The following is a 16,740-nucleotide window of genomic DNA, read 5'->3' on the forward strand; positions in this document are numbered from 1 at the left end:
GCTTTTAACCAACTTTGTTTATTTGTGTGCCTTCACCTTAGCCCAAAGTGGGCCCAAAGTTTCGCACTTGTCTGAGGCCAAACTGGCGATAAGCCGCTTCTGAATTATTTCGTTAAATGTAAACATGTTTTCCCTCTCTCAGATAAGTATGTATATATTGCTTTTCGCGTGGGCGTATACATACATGAGAATATACTGTTTACCTTTTAGAAAATCGTATGATTACGCATGAGTCTGAAAGTTTTGTATACACTTTTGGTGTATACTGTTTGTAGTGTATCTTGAGTTGAATGAAATAATCTAATATTTAATAAGTTATTTTATTGTCATTCAAGGCAGACTGCTCTAAAATATAAACATTATTCCTTATTAATATATTCATCGGATTGTATATACTTTAGTAACCTTAATTTTAAAATCCTCTCACTATTTCTACAATGAAATAATCTAATGGGAAAGTCTATCCTTAAACCTTAATCATTCTTAGCGTATTGTAGACATAATACTATTGATACGAATCCAAAGATGTACTACCATTAAAGCTTTTTGCTTTGCAGACATAAGTATTTAAACGGTTTTACACTTTTCTTCGTAAGCATCTTTCAGATCTCAAATCGCATGCAAACAAGCTCAAACCCTGGCCACACCCATTGCTAAAAATAACAAATTGTCAACACATAAGATGGCATTTAATCTTCAACAAATTGCAAGCCACTTGTACAGACAGGCTTAAGTAAATACAATGTGACTTCAACATTCGTTCCTGCCCTCCCCTCATCACAATCCCACCAGTCTCTGACACTGTCTACTTGTTTTTCGACTTGTTCCTGACAATCTATCAAGTGGTGGGATGGGCAAGCAAAAGTGCGCAGGGTGTTATGCGAAAATTTGTGAAATCTCTTTGGATTTTTTTTCTCTTTCTTATTCGTCTTGTAGTCACGTGAAATTTGCATTTTAACTCAATAAATTCACTTTGCATACGCACACGTTGACTGGAAGCCGAAACATGCGCCATGTTGCTCTATAAATCTGTTCCCGACTCTTACAGATAAAAGGAGGGGAGGCATGCGGTGGTTAGCGGCTTAGCCTTCAGCCTGCGGCCAGCTTCAGTCTAGCTACTGACTTGCAGCTTGGCATCCATCCCAACCACAACACCTCAACTGTAGCTGCGGCCTCTCCCCTCTCAAACTCAAACCTATTATAAGATTACTTGAAGTCGAGAATTGGAACTGCGAACTGCGAACTGGGAACCGGCCGTCGCCTTTTGTCGCTTTGGCAGTGCTTAAGGCGATATTTGCGTTATTTACGATTATTTACAATTTAAAATTTACATGTGCCAAGTACCATTGTCGAACCTCCTTCCTCCCATTTCTGGTATAGCCCCATGTTGTACATCCTTCGTCTTGTATCTTGATATGTTGATTTTTATTTATCTCACAATTACTTGGCAGTAACTATGGATTTGTTGTGCTTAGCTCTGGCTTAACAAGTGAGTTACTAACTTACATGCAAATGCATTGTATACATATAATTTTGGGCTACAAATAGATGTCATTTAATATCTAAAATTTAAGCTTCGTACATGATTCAAACAAGGAAGAAAGTCGAGTATTTTCGTCTGTGAAATGGCCACCACCTACCTTTAATAAAAATGGTATTACTAATATACCAAAAACATTAAATACCGAAAACTGTATTTTTATATCGATATACTAGTAAGAAGGAGATTTTTTGACTAATATACCTATAAGTTTGTGCCGACCTCATGATGTATATTATCTTCATCATAGATAACTGATGAGAAGATATATTATAGCCATGTCCGTCTGTCTGTTTGGCATTAAAATTACATTAAAATTTTGTTCTTGAATTAGCATTTCTTTTCGGTATATAAATATTTAATTATTTAATTATTTCCTATTATAAGCAATAATAATTAAATACAACATTGTAATATTTCAATATAAAAATGTTGTAAACTTTATTTTTGACTTGAAATGAGGAAATCTAACAAAGCAGCGTTTTTGCAATAATTAAACATGATCAACATTTTTATACCCGTTGCTCACTAAAGAACAAATGAAATACATTTTTATGAAAGACAAAATAAGCAAAGTACTCGTAGTATATTTTTAGCTAAAGTGACATACATAGGGTTAAGCTTCATCGGTGCTCTTACTTTTGTATTCCCTAAAGAAGTATAGAAGGTATTTCAAAGTTAGGCTCACTCGATTGTAGTTTCTATACGTTTTTTTATAAAACACACAATTTTGTTGGACAGCAAATTTATGCAGTGGTGCGATACTGGCCAGCGGCAATTTGATAATCGAACCGTTGCCCTACAAACTCTTCTGAGACTGCAGCAAATAAAGCAGAAGCGCAGGCAACGATATCCCGCCAGCCAGATATATGCATTTCCACAACCACCACCAGCAAAGAGAACAGAAACAAGACCAGTCAGCATCACAGCTTGGCATCTTTCTGAGGCAACTAATTGAATTATTAGCGGCTGCAGTCAGCAGTTGGGTTTGCTTAACCACGGGTTAACTATGGTTAAGGTTGCGATTCAGGTTGATTTTGAGGCTACGGTCTGGTCGTATGCCAGTTGTGTGCACATTGAAATTAGTATTGGTGGTTGACAAGGATCAGTGCCGACGCCTTATTTGTGTTCACGCTCATTGCCGGGTCCTGCCTGCCGCTTTTGTCTTCTGCCCCAGCCACAGTCTGTGACCAAGTGCTGTTGCCCTAAGCGATGGGTGGCTATTCTGGTGAGCTCTAACAAGCGAGTGCTTGCCATGTTGCAGCCCAGTTGTTTGGCCGATTCAGATTCCGATTTCCATTTGTGCTGAGCCCAAGGCAACGACATGTGCATGCGTATTGTTCTTGTAAATCATTGATTAACTTTTCACTTTTTGCATATGATTAGAGAAAGTTGTTCGCTGAATTGAATAACAGAATCTCCCCCTCATACGCTGTTTTGTCCAACCCTTTTATTATCAGCAATCAAGGTCCAAGACAGCCACACTTTCCTGACACTCTCCATGTCTCCATCAAAAGGCAAATGTCACGCATGTCACTGGCCCAACAATGGGCAGATATAATCAGTATGTCTTATACAGAACTGCTTTATATCGCATATATAACTCAGCGGTGACAGTTCCCCAGTTTACTTAAGAAATATGAAAACCGAAACTTTGGTATCTTTGAATTTTGCTAACTTTTAGTTGCATTGTGCAAACTTTGGTTTGCTTTACATCAACTTTGACACGTTTTGGCTCTAACCCAAAGATTTCATCGAGCAGTTGACACTACGTGGACTGTCGTTGTACAAGGGGTACAATGCACCCAGAGATCTACTTATATACGCTCATAACTGGAGCACTGTGTGGCACCCAAACCCAAGAAAGAGGCCTCCGCTTCCGCACAATTAGTTCGTTCCAATTGTGCGCCTTCAGAGTCTGGGTGTCTGACTGTCTGGGCGAGGAAAGAAATTTCCCATTTATGCGCTGGCAATTTGCAAGGTGTTAGTCTTAGGTGCAGCTTGGGCGACAGAGAGAGAGCTGCCTCATCTGACAAAAACAAATCACTTAGCCTTAATGGCTTATGGAGGCAGCGCATTTAACCAAAAACCTCAAGCAGTTAAGCGGAATGACAGTGGGCGACTGCTGATGTTGGCAGCAGAAACCCCCCAAAGAGCTCTAGAGCGCAAGAAGGAAAAAGAGAAGGAGGACCAGAAGCTAAAGAGAAGCTGTCAAATGGTTGTCTTTACTTGCATCTCACACATAAAACTGGAGAGATGCTCGTTGTTGACGTTAGGGCCTCAGACCTGAACAGAGAACTGAAACGGGGACTGAGACTGAGCCCGGAATTGCAACTGAGACTGGGTCTACATCCTTCATAATGGGCGACCCAATTAGGCAAAGTGAGTGTCGGTAAAATGCATATGAACCATAAAACAATTGAACAATGTGCTGACAACAATTAACCACTAAGCCGCAAAGATCTGATGTGAGTAAAAAAAATGCAAAATGGATGTTTAACCTGACAAAGCAAATATTGTACACAATGCTTAGAAATTGATCCTTGGCTTTAAAAGAACAACGTTTCTTTTGTAACTTATTAACAAGGTGTGGGTCATTATTTAAATAATGTTGATAGATGAAAGGAATTATAATAATTCATGAAAAATCTGTACTAAACACAAAAATGCATCTTCAGTCTAGGCATATCAGAAAGAAACTTTAAAATATAGTATTTAATGAAGCCCATGCAATTTAGTACTAATTAAATTTGCTATGCAGATTTGCAAAGTATACGTAAGGGTTTGCGGTCACTTTTCTTGCTTTTGATTTCTTAGTATACATGTAATTTAAATCTATCCAGTAAAATAACAATTTATTCTTATATATTATTCAGTTATCTAGCGATAAAAAAATATGTTTAGATTGTGGTACTTCTATATATTTGAGACTTAATAAAATGGATTCCATTAACTAAAAGCCTTCAAATGCACGTCAACACATGCTGTTTCAGTAAGCGTCAATAAATTGCTAGCAGCTGTCCGTCATTTGATTATTAGATTTGTCAATGCAACACTTTTTGCCAAATGGCAATTCACACAATGTTAGAATCAAACCGAGAAAGGTGGAGCTAGCCATAAAAAACAATCGAAATTGCAAATGGATTGACCAAAAAACTTTGGCTACGACAAATGCGAGCTAACTTGTTGATGTCACATGCAGACGATGCGTATAAATTAAAGAGACCATCAAGTGGTCACTGAGTGGCCATTGTGTGGCATCTTAAATGTCAAAAGTGACACCCCATGCTCTCAGCCAGCACCCTCGAGCTCGCCCCCTGGTCTGGTGCACCTGAAGCGAACCAACTTTGACTCCCACCGCTGCTGAAACAATAAATTTCCTTTTGACTGGGGACAAAAAGTAGGCAAGCCTCTAGACCTGACCATACACATGTGTGTAGAGCTGTCGGTGTACGCATTTGAGCGGGGACAGGGTAAGAAAAATGATGACCACAACGCCCTGATGCTGGACGCACGGATGAACATGGATGCATAAAAAAGAGCGGATAACGTTATGTTAAGGAATAACTTGCTGGCTAATAAAAAATCAAAAGGCAAAAGCTGAGTGAAAACCTGGGGAAGGCAACCTGTTTCAAATGCATTTGGCCGTTCCATGGTTTACCATTATGTCCTAGTTGAGGGTGTTTAAGCGGAAAAGGTAAGTGCCATTCTTTCACTGGACCAGTCTGGGCTTTTAGTCAATATCTCAACCGATGTGCAATTTTTCTTCATTTCTTGTGTGTTACCAGTGTGCTGCTCAGCCGGAAGTTAAGCTCTTGTTTATGTGTCATAATAAATCATGTTCAATGTACACGAAATAATTTCAGGTAAGTGGATAATGGAAGCTTTCGACTACAAGTTGCAGTATTAGTAGTTCTTTAATATACCCCAAGCTGAAGATATTCGAGTTCCGTATCAAGTTTCTAGTGAGCGATCATCTTAAAGCTATACATGAAACGAATTGAGGTCACATAAAAAAATATATTAATACTGTTTTGATTTGCCATTTAAGGCGTTGATAATGAAGTTATATGCTAATTTTTTACACTTAAAAATGATTAAGAAATTTGTTTAAAAATGACTTAGTTGCAATCTACGCGCCATGAGCTATCGTTTGTATTTCACAACATGTATCTTTATGTATTGTATCTTAAGGATAGAGCCCAAAGTGGCTTATGACAAGGGTACTTATGACAATTTAGAATAATAAGGATCTCATAATTAAAATTCTTTTAGGGAGCAATAGTTCATCCAAAAGTGATATTGCAAAAGCTTCGGTCAATGATATCGATGAACCACTTGAGAACCCCAGAATCTCAAAATATCCTTTTATGGTTTCCATTGAGAGAAATGATTATAAAAAATATACACATCTTTGTGGTGGTGCAATCCTTAACGAACATTTCGTGATAACTGCAGCCCACTGCATGCTGAAACCGAGACAACTTTATGCTAAAGACATTTCTGTTCTTGCCGGTTCATCTCTTTTGTTCGATAAGAATGCAACACGATTTTTCGTAAAAGCCACGAAACGACATCCCCAATTTGTTCCATTCAGGGGAAATGATATCCTGCTTCTTTTAATGGAACGTGAAATACCTATTGATAATATTCAATTTGGAAATATCGATTTTCGAGATACCACTAGAAAAAGCGGAGAAATCCCCGCACATCTACTCGGCTGGGGACAGACGCAATTAAATCAGACAAAGGAACTTGAAGAAGTCCCATTTAAAACAATTCAAGATAAAGACTGCTTTCTCAACTATCGCTTTAAATATTTAACTAATTCGGAAGTCTGCGCGATGAATACAAAAGGACCTCGTGGAGCATGTGATGTGAATAATGATATTGCTATCACATGTGAAGAATATGTTATAGATTAATTCATATGTTTTTAGGGGGATTCTGGAGGACCTCTTGTCGATGAGACTCATCAAAAGCTTATTGGGCTGCTGACTTATGGCAGAAAGCCCTGCCAGATTGACAAGCCATATGCATTTACCCGGATTAGCCTCTTCGTCAAGTGGATTGAACAAGAAATGGCAAATATGCTTAAACTGAAGGCGAAGGCCATTAAATAGAGCACTCAGGTATCAAATATAAAATGTGACTTCATTTATTCAGAATAATTCCCACTTGGCGCTCTGAAATGTTTTAAAATGTAAATAAGAGAAGTCACTTAAAAAATTCTACCGCCCACATTTGTCAGTTAGAGTGGAGGAAGACGAGATGATAATGTGTTAATGTTCTCTCTGGAACGTTTTTAGAATTCATGTCAGTTTCATAAGATAACAATTCACGCGCAATTGTCATTCACAGTGATTTCTGGGTAAGGACCCCAGAGATACCCCAATTCCGTAGTGTAAAAAATAACACAAATGACAGCTACGTGATTTTATTCAACAGTTTCCCCACTTCTTTTGTTAGGTTTTTATATGTCGTAGTTTGTTTCTTTCTCTCCATCGGTTAGAAAATATCTTGAATTTTGATTGCAAGTGGAAAGTAAACTATATCAATACACTATCAGTAGTAATCAGTAATCATTTTAAGAGTATATACTTAGATATGACTGCAACAACACTCTTGAAAAATATTTTTAAAACCATTAAAAATTTACATATATAAAATATAAATATTTAATCAAGTTGGGACAGCTGCATTTGTGGAACTGTGTTGACTTTATGTGGTAAAGTTCAAGGTCTGCTCCATCGATATGAGCACAGGCTTTAAGCGACTTAATCGAGTGTGTAGTTCAATTTAATACACTCAGAGATGCAGACGTTCTTTTTTCGACACTTGGCGATTATTTCGATATGTTGCCTCTGCTCAATTCACGCTTACTCACTTTGGGACTCTGTGAATGAACAGGAGACTTGTCCAGCCTTTGCCCAACGGAGGGAAGTATTAAGACCACATCATAGCACAAATCATAATGTCCAACATAATGCTGAGCATCAGCATAAGCCCGGTAGACTGTTCAAGCCTGTTCAGTGGCTCATGCGCATCATTCAAATAACGACTATATCGAGAAACGAACCCAAGTGTCATATTCAAAACCCTAAACCGGCGCAAAGACAAGTACTAATACCTAATAAAAGGCTGCGCAAATTACCAAACTCCAAAGATGTCAAGAGAAATGCTAAGATGCTGTACATATTGGATAACAGACCAGTTCTTGAAAGGCATCCCAATTATTTTTTAATGTAATATTTGCATTTATTTCTTAGTTTTAAGAACCACAATTAAGGAAACTTGAGCAAACACATGTGACTATTGTAGGCAATAAATTAAAAGTGTTTTGTTCCAGCTAAGGATTAAATATAATCACAAGCAGACTTCAAGACTTTCCCAATAAATAATATGCACACATATGCGACAGAAAGAGCTTTTCAGCCACAAACTGTGCCACTTGATTGAGGTTGCTACCAACCGCAACCATTTCATGGTGAACCTCAGAAATAACCCCCACCTAGGACTACGTTTGTCACATAAAAAATGATGTTATATGCCTGACCCTAAATTAATCTAGCGAAACCTTTTCCTGTTCACGAATTCTATGTCACCCCTCAGCCTCAGTCTCTTTCACTCTCTGACTCTTATATGCTTTACTCACAAGCTAACGTATCAGGAACATCAAAGCCACTGAAGGATGACAGAAACGAAGTTATTTGAATATGCACGTAAATGTCATATGCGAACAAATTAAATTTGGCTTATGACCGGCTCAATGAGAAAAGCCAAAGAAAAAAGAAAGAATTGTTTATACATTTTTTTATGTATGTAATGGTAGAGTATCATAAAAGAAAATACAAAAATTTTATGATTTTAAATTTGTTGTCCTTTTTATTTTTACTCATTTTTAGGCAGCTTATCTCAGGATTATAATATTAAGGGTTAAGCTCGATATTTTTTTCGCTTACAGAAAATTAATTTTGATGTATTATTTAAAGCAAGGATTATCTTTAACATAATACACTTTAAGATAGTGTTAAATCAAAACTTTAAAATATTTGTTTGTTTAAAACTGTTATAAATTTTTCTATTTTTAGTTTTTAAAAAACTCTGATCTTGATTCGCAAATTTAGGTGGAAAAAGAAGAAATTTCGTCGCAATATGTCGCTTGCAGCGAATTGGAATTATGCAAAACAAAGTAAGAAATAGAATTTCATTTGAAATTCAAAATTCAAAATTTGTGCAGCCACTTTAGAAGGTGATGGAGGAACTTGCGGTGGCATGCTGTGAGAATGACAGCGCCAGGAACACCTCATTCGCATGCAGTCAACGTACCGCAAAGTGGATATTGATATTTTGTCCTTAAATTTTGTTATTTATGTGGACACGCTTGCCCCGCCTTAGAAAAAGAAAGGACAGAAAAGGCGAAACAGAAGTTTACAATTTGCCAACTTGTGCAAATTTAACGCGGCATTGTCAGAGTCGAAAGACATGGTCTACCCGCCTTCGGATCCCTCTCTCAAGTGGAATATTTCAGCGATTATCATGCAAGTCGTGTGCCAGTGCAGAGGCCGTCGCTTAAGTTTGACAGACCAAACCAAAAAATCGCACACCCTTCGACACCCAACTATAGTATGGTTCCACATCCGCCCCCATTTCACCATATATTTGAAAATATTTTCCACACATCGGCGAAGTTTTTTGTTTCCTTCTGTATAGTGTGTTTGGCAACCACTTGAATTTTTTCAATTGTCACAAATTTATTTTAATACAGCGTGAAATTTATGAGTGACAAATTGAATTTGAAAATTGAGTAATATTTCGTTTTATCATTTCTTTGAGAATAATTTGAAGAATATCTTTAACGTTTAAAGTTTCTTGAAATTCCACTTAAGCATATGAATTCTAGTACTTTAAGTAAAGCTTAAAAGCTTGAATTAAACTGCGAAGTTATATTATATAATCAATCCAAAATATATAAAATAAAAATCTATAGACTTACGAATATTATTTCCTTTTATGTTTATACTATTGTATGTCTAAGATAGATTTTTTTATCAAAGTTGATTGATGATTCCTATTCCCCTAAAAAAGAAGCAAAAAGTAGACAACACAAGTCATCGATTCGATATGGATTGGTTTAGCTGCAGGACACTCATAAGTCCTAAACCTCAAAGCAAGGCACTGCCCCACATATCACAGAATGTTTAAGTATCTACGCGTGTTTTATATTGTTTCAAATGGGCCAACACTAAACACTCCATAAATAAAACCATTAGGTATACCATTAATGTAAGATGGCTAGCGGAAAAAATGTTTATTTGACTTGAAGAACTTGAATTACTCTTACCGATGGTATTTTATGTTTATCATCATGTAAGAAACGCATCAAATCATGAAGCTAACAGCTGACGTGTTTTTCATTGTATATATTTTCTTCCAAAATTATGTAATTATGAAAAAGACTTTATAGCAAAAATAAGAACTTTGACTGGTAAAAATAAAAACCCACATAAAACCTTATTTCAGAGTATTCTTAGTTCGGTCCACGGAGTGAAGTTGTTTTTCTGAATTGCTTATCATTTTTATGTGTGCCTTGAGTAGGTGGGCGTATGTGTGTGAGGGGTGTGCAAGTGTGTGTGTTTGACATACGCAATCATATAAATCTTAATGTTTATAAATCACGTTCTACTATTGTGCCCAAGGGTCACTCATTGGAATACAAAATAAAATAATTAATAAATAGTATAACTGCATTTTACCTAAAAAATAGGAGTGCAGTGCAAAAATTATATTAAAGTATGAAATCTCATGCGGAAAACTGCCACACTTTGTCTAAAAAGAAGCAAAATTTCATTTGAGAGTTTGTGGCATTTTTAATATGCAAATAATTTGCTGGGCAATGGCAACCAACTGTGACCCAGCTGATGACACAATGGCCAACGCCCTCTGCGGAACATTGAGCATCTATTCAAGAGTCAAGTTGACAACAATGAGACTAGGCCTACTTGCACTTGCAAGGAGCAGGATGTGACCAGCATACGGCGCATTGGGCAAACATTTGAATATGACACACAGAGTTGACAGCTGCTCCATCCCCATCCGAATGTGGGTCCGGGTCTAGGTCGGGGTCGGGGTTGAAGTTGGAGTCTGAGGGATGACTCTGTTGATGCGTGCCCATTGTGCGCATTTGACGTTTGGTTTATTAATCAGTTTGGCCCGGGGCTAGGGCAGGACCAAGCCAAGGACCAAAAGCAGAGCCCACTGCCGTCACAATTTTCCACAAATGAATAATTTTTGTATTCAAAAAAAAAGGGCAAAGTCAAAAGCAGCAGTAATAGCAAAGGACATATCGCAGAACTCAGTTTATATTTTTGCGGCGCAAGTCGCTTTTTAATTTCACACAAAAGATGAAAAAAGTCAAACAAATGTCAGTCGCGTGTTAATCAAGTGTAAATAAATGGCGCAAAGATTAGAGAGTCAGACCAACAAAAAAATCAACAGCAGAAATTTAAATGAAAACGTTGCAGCTGAGAGTTATTTCAAATAGGATACCCTGTACTCAGTTTTCAATTGAAAATGGAAATCTATGTTATGAACATTATTAATCTAGAATTTAACTCCATTTGTTTTTAATGGAACTATGATAAAATAACACAAATAAGTGCTAATTCGATGATTATAATTTCTTACACCATAGTTGATATTACTCAGAAACTCTCACATTTATCATACTTTACAGTCGTTATGTGCAGGGTACAAAAAACCACAATGAAGCCACAGAAAAATGTTGTTGACGCCACGCAAAATAAATATAAAATGGGGTGTGATGCAACTCAGAATAAAAGTTCACAAAAAATAGGAAAAAACATTGAATATAAAGAAAAACATTTAATGGTTTTATAAATGTTTTTTAAATGTGCGTGAAAAATCTGTCACTTGACCGCAGAACGCTTTAAGTTAAGTTTCGCTCAGTCATTTCCCGTTGCGGGAACCCAATGCAAATTAGCTACCAATGTTGTTATCATGAATCCAAGGCGCCTTGTTATTGCCTGACACCCACTAAATCCGCAGGCAATGCCCAATCCCAAGATCCAGACAAACTCGAACTTGGGACCCAAACGCTGAAGCCCTGCCGTCGTTACCACTTCTTTTAGCGCCCCAGCAACGCCTTCGATAAGTAAACGCTGAACCATTGTCCTTTTTAAGGCGTACCCCTAGGGTGGGAAAGCGCCACAAGTCGAGGCTACGGAAGGCAGGGGGTGTTGATGATACTATTATCTTATATCGCGAACCGTTGACGACAAGAAGAAGCGCCGGCTGTCAGTGGTCGCGACCACTTCAATTGTCCTTTTTCTAAGCATTTACAATTCATAGATACATAGATAGTCACTTTGGAGTTTGGAAAAAATCGTTTTATTGGCTTTGAGGTCCTTTTGTCGCCTCAGCCGCCCACCAGCCAACAGCAGCACAAGTGCTGAAGCAACAAGGATATAAACAGCAAATAAGTTTAACATTGTACACCATTCAAAGGGTCCAAGGGGATGGCCAAAGGGCTCCTTTTGCTTGTTATTGTATTTGCCGTGATTTGTGTGGCTTTGTACGGGAAAGCACTTCAATTTTAAAATGTTTTGCTTACCCAGCACAGTGGGGCAAACTTAAGGTAAAATGTTTATTTATAAATTATTAACTTATATTTCTAAAAATGATTTATTTAAAAAAAAGACAGTTCGAGGAAAAGTTGGATAAATAAATAAAAATAGTTATATAATCATATTAAACTACTGTTCCGTTTCACTGTACAATTAAGTCACTTTTCCCCGAAAAGGGGTGCTCATAGAACAAATTGTAAAATTGCGTGTTTTCCTTTCCTAATTTTCCTTCCTAATTTTCAGTACACTGCTTCAAGACACAATGCTATCTAATCTTATTCGATATTATTTTTGCGTTAAACTTGCATTTAAGCACATTCTTGAGTCGCAATTGAAGCTATTGTTAAGCGACAATCTAACAAATTGCCTTACCAACAAGTTGAGGCTTTAAATTCCTTGCCCAAGTCAGTCGGTCCTCTGAGAGAAACAAGCACTTTTAATGATATTTACAGGAAATGGCAGAAACGCATCAATCATTTGTCAGCCATAAAAATTCGTCACACATGACCATTAAATTAGCAAACAAAAAAAGGCAAAAAGAAGAAAATATGCCTCAAAAAATATTCTTAATGGTTCTTTCTGAAAATATGACCTTGTAAGTTATGAAGCGTACACCCAGCACAGTTGGGCCCCTTTTCACAACGGAACGACCACGAACCACGAGCTAAGGTTCAACGATGGTCACCGCAGTTAAGCATGGAACAGTTGGATGCTTCCACTTGTGGCTGGTATCGGTGGGTGGCGTCGGCTCAATTGGAATTGGGATGGTGGATGGGAGTTAAGAGTTGAGAGTTGAAAGTGAGTTGGGTGTTGGGAGTACGAAAGTCAAGTACTTGGCTGTGTGCGTACGCGCTCATATGTGAACATTTATTGGAAAACATTATTATTTATGACTTTTTGAATGACATCGCTTGAACTTTTCAAGCAATAAAATAAGCCCAACCCACAGCGAATATTGTGGCGGCATTCGCTTTTCTTATTTTCATTTTTCTGTTCTTTTTTTTAGGTTGTTTAAATTGCATTTTCTGAACAGTTGAGAGTTTTGATTTATAGAGATATTCATTAAGTATTAAGCATTTGCGTCATATGTAACATGAAGCAAAAGAACAAAACGAAGGCGATTTATTATTGGTGAATTTTAAGGAATTAACCATAAACAACTAGATATTCTCAACGTAATGATTATTCGAAGCCATTTACTATAATCACTGAAAATCTATCCGTGTATATCAAACACTTTATCTGTTAACATATATCCATTGCCAACAAATGGCTAAGAAAAACAAATTTGCGCCTTGAACAACACATAAATTGAGTTTCAATCTAAAATGAAAATCTTTATGTCCCTCAAATAAAACGACCTCACAAATATCCCAGCAGTCAAATCAACACTTTAAAAGGGTTAGTTCTCAGTCTCCAATCTTATAAGAAAAACGATGCTTTTGCTTACATGCTCAAAGATCTTATCAAATAACCACAAGAACAATGATTATTTTAAGTAATTGCTAGTCCTTGTTAGCTGCGATAATATTGTAAGAAGTTTACATCGACGTGACTGTTAAATCCTTAAATTAAACCTAAACTCTAACTTGTGCTTTTATTTACTTTTCGTTTGTGGAGTAAGAGTTTGCCTATTTACATCTGTCATGTACAGAGAAAAATACAAAAAAAATAAAAGATATATAGTAGATACATACATGCTCCAGGCGCATGACCCATTCCTGAACTCGTACAAAGAGCTCTGAAGGATACGAAGAATACACGAGCTCTCGCTCCGACTATACTAATGCCATCCTCTTCGTGTGTTTTTCTCTCTGTCTGTGTCTGGGTGAGTTCGTGTAGGGTGCGGGTGAGTCAAAGTGTAGATAGCAGCCTGCCATAGGACGGCAACAACGTCAACGATGTCTAAGGTGGAGCAGAAGCCATGACTGCGGCCATGACAGCGATAATGTATACACCAAATAGAGGGGGGACTTAGCAGGGGCAGCCTTGTCGGCACCACCCACTTCCAGCCCTCAACCAACTGTCTGTGGCCGTTTCAGCTTTCTCGCTCTATCACTCCCTCTTAGAATGCCTGATTCGGATTCGCAAAGTGAACTCTTTGTGGGTATTAAGTTCGGTTCTGCTTAATGTTGAAGATAATCCAATGACTACACTTATATTAACCGCTTTAAAGGTAAATCTGTTGCCAATAGAATTACGAATATCTGTAAAAGAAAAATAATATAACTCGAATGTAAATGCACTCAAAAATGTAATACTCATAGTTTTTTATAAGAAACTAAGAATAATAATAAATGTCGATAAATATACATTTACCTTAATAAATATTTGTATGCAATTTATTTGTTTTAAAAAGAAGCTCATTCCGAGAAATAATCGTCAATAGAGGCAAGCTTAATTGTTCAGATTCGCTATAATTTTTAAATTACACCAGCAAACTCACTTGGGACACTTTTTTATGGTGTATTTTGTTAAACGATGTGGTTGCTTATCGGCTAAAGTCGGCTGGGAATTTCCATCGCTGCAACAACCCCAACGATGAAACTTCCTTTTGAGTGCCCTTCTTATCATACTATACTCAAGGGAAGTAAACTATGGGTAGTTTTTTAGCTTTGTTGGCTGGACACGGAACCCACTTTTGTTTTATCGACAACGATACATCAACCATCAACTTGATTAACTCACATGGAATGTGCCAAAGTGCCGAAAATCAAATTAAATGTTCTTGATGTGAGTGCTTGCGACACATCTGAGTTATTGAGGGGGGCTTGTCTATTGCGACGTTTGATTTATGCATAGTAAATCGATAGTTTGTGTCACTCCTTGGAGAAAAGGGATAAGTGTCATAAATACAAATATGTATGATAAAAAAACGTATAATACATTAACATATTCTGACAATATATAGAATGAAAGTATTGATTAGATAGTTATGTGTTAGACGACGTGTCTTTAGTTCCCACACGTTGCTCGTATTTATCTTCAAAGAACTTGAAGATCGACTCCATAGCCGAGTATGAGCTCCACTCGTGCTCAGGATGCCCTGCAGATACACGTCTGAAACTATCTCGAGTCTGTTCCCTGCGCAGATCTGTATCAAGAGGTTCATTGCTAGATGCCCAATTGCAGGCAACATCGATAAAGTACTGCTTGCAGCTGGCCGGAGGAGAACCTATTGTTCCATCGGTCAAGGCAATAGCAAAGACCTTCTCCTTAAAGAAATCTGTATAGTTTTCCGTCTGCAATAAATGGAAGTCATTAATAAGGCTTTACATTTTAGCTACAATATAACTAACCAGATTTCTTGCAATGGATGCGCCAAAGCTGTGCGCAACAATGGCAACGTTTTCTGGATTTGATGGAATTACTACATTCTCCCAGACATAAGATGCATGTCGAAAAGCAGTGTCAAGACCCTTTATAGGCTTTAACTTGCCCTTTATCTCACGGGCATTATCATTCGTGTTGGTCACGAGTATATCATACCCTAGTTGTTGGGCTCGCTTGATGTACGGCAATTGAGTTCCGTGATCCAAGGAGTTGTTAATAATTAACCTGTGAAAAAGAGTTTAATTTAATTTAATCAAAAATATCGATTCTGAATATGAATACTTTCTAGCCCATTGACCAGCAAGGACATATCCACTGCCATTGATCAGAACAAGCAACTTCTTGGATTTGGAAATCGGTTGTGGCTGAGTGAATACGAATGTGGAACGCTCGATTGGCATGTCGAGCGGAAGATATGTCTTCTGCAATCCGTTCTTCTCTAATAACTCATATACGATTTCTGGAATTTGATTGGCCAGTTTTGCGTAGTGTTCCCTGTTTACTTCCGCATCCTCGCTTATTTGAAAGACGAAAGGCTCCTCTCCTGGTTCACCAGTTGCAGGATCAATCTTATGCAGCTTGCCATCTAAAATATATATTACAATTATTTTACTTGGTTTCAAATACTTATGATATCTCATGAACTGACCTTCTGTAAAGCCATAACCGAATTCACGGAGGCGCGCAATTGCTTCTTGGCTGTTGACTGCCTTTGGCTCTGCCATGACTTGGATTGCACTTCTTTGAGACTTTCCTGTTAGAACAGATTGAACAGAGTGTTTAATGCGTGTCCACATCTTGAACAATACAAATTCATAGCCTTACTGAATGAAATTAACAAGATTGTATTTGTTGATATCACTAATTGCCGGCGATTACACTGCTCAGTGTGGCCGAATACAGCATGGTTAAATAATACCACATTACGTTTGAATATACCGCATGGAAACGGATAAATTCTTAAACTGATTCAAATACACAACAAACTTTCCAACCTTTTTTTAAATTAAAAAGTTGATATGGCATTCTGGTGTAGGCACACCGGATAATATTAGCACATTTACTTGTATGAATTTCATACACATATAAAGTTGCAAGCTTTTCGATTTAAGATTGATTTAATCGATTCTTTTGTTCGACCAATAAATTGATTAAGGCGATATAAGATTTTTATACTTTTAACTTAAGAGTAATTAACAAATTTTATAGCAAATAAATAAT

General features: G+C 37.3%; 2 protein-coding genes across 3 annotated transcripts; one reads left to right on the plus strand and one right to left on the minus strand.

The window, feature by feature from the left end:
* The first annotated feature begins 5,669 nt into the window (after nt 1–5,669).
* On the plus strand, nt 5,670–7,906 carry LOC117576220 (chymotrypsin-2). Its single transcript, XM_034260829.2, has 3 exons — nt 5,670–5,763; nt 5,816–6,417; nt 6,481–7,906. Exons 1-3 carry the CDS (start codon nt 5,682–5,684, stop codon nt 6,661–6,663), a joined length of 867 nt encoding a protein of 288 aa, XP_034116720.1. The 5' UTR covers nt 5,670–5,681; the 3' UTR covers nt 6,664–7,906.
* A 7,143-nt stretch (nt 7,907–15,049) lies between these two features.
* Nucleotides 15,050–16,449, minus strand: LOC117574161 (FAM172 family protein homolog CG10038). 2 transcript variants are annotated; one of them, XM_034257848.2, is made up of 5 exons: nt 16,345–16,449; nt 16,169–16,273; nt 15,802–16,105; nt 15,486–15,744; nt 15,050–15,428 (listed from the first exon to the last, which is right to left on the minus strand). In XM_034257848.2, the coding sequence occupies exons 2-5, from the start codon at nt 16,242–16,244 to the stop codon at nt 15,120–15,122; spliced, it is 948 nt and encodes a 315-aa protein (XP_034113739.1). In that variant the 5' UTR covers nt 16,245–16,273; nt 16,345–16,449; the 3' UTR covers nt 15,050–15,119. The 2 variants fall into 2 exon arrangements, with proteins under 2 accessions (XP_034113739.1, XP_051863633.1); XM_052007673.1 differs by lacking the exon at nt 16,345–16,449 and having other exon boundaries at nt 16,169–16,325.
* Nucleotides 16,450–16,740: the final 291 nt, after the last annotated feature.

The sequence above is a fragment of the Drosophila albomicans genome, chromosome 2R (assembly GCF_009650485.2).
Source record: "Drosophila albomicans strain 15112-1751.03 chromosome 2R, ASM965048v2, whole genome shotgun sequence".
Taxonomy (NCBI): domain Eukaryota; kingdom Metazoa; phylum Arthropoda; class Insecta; order Diptera; family Drosophilidae; genus Drosophila; species Drosophila albomicans.